The sequence below is a fragment of the Ochotona princeps genome, chromosome X, assembly GCF_030435755.1.
Source record: "Ochotona princeps isolate mOchPri1 chromosome X, mOchPri1.hap1, whole genome shotgun sequence".
In the NCBI taxonomy this organism is placed as follows: Eukaryota; Metazoa; Chordata; class Mammalia; order Lagomorpha; family Ochotonidae; genus Ochotona; species Ochotona princeps.
Window position 1 is genome coordinate 63,298,527 of NC_080865.1, and position 2,647 is coordinate 63,301,173.

The 2,647-nt window shown below is 46.8% G+C and overlaps 1 protein-coding gene across 1 annotated transcript; it reads left to right on the forward strand.

Annotated features, from left to right (window-relative positions):
* Positions 1–416: 416 nt before the first annotated feature.
* On the forward strand, positions 417–1,181 carry LOC101522193 (sulfiredoxin-1). The gene is given in 2 exon segments (XM_004580634.2): positions 417–645; positions 648–1,181. Coding segments are annotated over 2 exon segments (522 nt in total). The 3' UTR covers positions 941–1,181.
* The last annotated feature ends 1,466 nt before the right edge of the window (positions 1,182–2,647 follow it).

The following is a 2,647-nucleotide window of genomic DNA, read 5'->3' on the forward strand; positions in this document are numbered from 1 at the left end:
GGAAGCAGTTTCAATTTTTTTCTGGAGCTTTTTCTTTTTCTTGAAAAGATGAACTCACAATCAATAAATACAGGGCAAGCAATATCACAATTTGTGAAGAATTACCCAAAGATACATTTGCAAATTTCATATGCTTATTTCTCTGTAATTATAGATTCTTCAGTTTGTTTTCATCATGACTTCACTGTACTGAAATCTTCTTTCTAGATCATTACTATGGCTTGGAATGATTTGATTTTTCATCAAGAAACTCCAGAGAATGATGATGGAGTGAAATCTGAGGGAGGAGGCAAAATGGAAGATGGATTAAATACTGTAAAGCGCCCAGAGCAACCAACAGGCAGTGAGCAAGGCGTGTCTGTGGCAGCCAGAGAAAGAGTCCACTTCTGGGGAAAGGCGGCGGGGGCGGAGGCGCCATGGGAATGCGCGCAGGAGGCGCGCTGGGCAGGGCCGGCGCCGGCCGGGGGGCGCACGAGGGGCCCGGGCCGAGCTGCGCGCAGGGCAGCAGCATCCATTCGGGCTGCATATTCGCCATGCACAACGTGCCGCTCAGCGTGCTCATCCGGCCGCTGCCGTCCGTGCTGGACACAGCCAAGGTGCAGAGCCTGGTGGACACGATCTGGGAGGACCCAGACAGCGTGCCCCCATCGACGTACTGTGGATCAGGGGGGCCCAGGGCGGCAACTACTTCTATTCCTTTGGGGGCTGCCACCGCTATGCTGCCTACCAGCAGCTGAGGCGAGAGACCATCCCAGCCAAACTGGTGAAGTCCACCCTCTCGGACCTGCGTGTGTACCTGGGCGCGTCCAGACTTGCAGTAGCGGCCTCCAGGATGCAGCCAGTGGCATCGCATAAACTGGGCCCTGTTGGAGGTGGAGCTGGGCATCGCTCCCTCTGCCCACAGCAGGCAGGGTCTGGTTCCAGGCACACCCTTTGCTGAGCTACCAGGCCCTGGATCCACAATGCACAGGATGGGAGCCGGGTTCCCATCTCTGAACGTGAACTTGTGTGTGTGGCGTTCCTCTTGACCGATTGTAACAGGGGTGCTATGGGGAAGGAGAGCTGCTGGACCCCGATTCCCAAGGCCTGGCGTCCTTCAGTGGCTTTGTCTGTATACAGCCCATACAGCAACTGCATTTCACCGCAGTGGCGTGAATAAACAGGCTTGTTTCTCTGAAAAAAAAAAAAAAAAAGAGCCCACTTCTGGGAGGAGAGGGATACGGGATCCGAGCAATTCAGTGTGTTGCTCAACACCTTAGTATTGTCTTTTCTTCTCTCCATGGGAAACGTCTTATGTGCCCTAAGAAGGGCGTGTCTCCACAGGGATTTCTCTCAAGTCTCAGCATGTATCTTCTAATTCTTGCAAGTTTTCTAAGTGAAGGTGAAGATATATTCTGCATGCCACCTCAATGCTTTTCTGCACTCAAAGTGATGGTCTATTAAGAAGAGTTTGGACAAGTGGAAACAAGTTGGACTGCAGCTCGTTAGGTTTACCGTTAATGGGCAAATTGAATGCTGCCATTTGGGACAAGTAAGACAGAGAGTATACAGTTCCTTTGTTAGAAAGTTTTTAGCTGAGAGATCCTTCAGATGACTGTATTTCTCATTCTTTGTGTGCATGACCAGGTGTTCTATAGGGTTCCAAGTCATTCATGCACATGTAATTCCTTCATCTCCCTGCAGTCGCTGACCTATGCACTGAAAAGGGACTCAAAATGGACTGGAGAAGCTAATCACTGGCAAGGTGGGACGTTACAGTGTGTAGGCATACAAGACAGAATCAATGGCAAAGCCAGAGACAGAGTACTTGCAACAAATTAAAAACCACTCATCCAGCAATGGAGAACATTTATGCGCAGGTTTCCTTTAAGGACTGAGCAAAAGCATTGTGAATTTAGACAATATTTTATGCAGGTTTCATCTTGCTGTCATACATGGGCGTTTTCAACATAAAAATTCAATCCTGAGTAGCTTTAAAGCTCCAACCTCACAGCTCAAGTCCAGGTTTTTATTATTTTTTTTTCTAGAAGCAGTTTTATGTATCATCAGTGTTAATGAAAACATTATGCTCAATTCCTAACTTGAACTGTGAATTTGAAATATGAAGTTCTCAGAACCATATGCTCATGTTCAAAACTGATGTCTTTGTAGCTGTGCCAATTCAGGGCATGAAGATATATAGAAGTAAATGTGCATTTGAATGTGTAGGTTATACTTTATCATTAAGGCTGATTATTTATAGAAGCAGAGAAAGCCGAGTGCTGTCAAAATGGCTTTAAATAAAACAAACAAGCAACTGCAAAAAAGGTATGGTTTGCAGCAGGAATACTTGCCATAATCAGGATCCTTTATCTTTAGTAGAAAGAGCTGGCAGAGGCTATCCCTGCAAGCAAAGCACTTGAGAGCAGCTGGACAAAATGCTGCAGAAGAGATGCAGCTGGGCTCTTCCTCTCTGGAGAGCATAAGATGGATCCCTTAGAGGTGATATCAGCTGCCAATAAAACCTCCGGTGCATGAACTGGCTCAGTTCTCCCAGTGAACCACACAGAATTTTTCCAGAAATCATATTTTCCCCCTTAGCTTAGAATAATGTGAACTTTGTATGGTGGCTGGAAAACAAAATAATCTGCCCCTAGAAAAGGGCAAT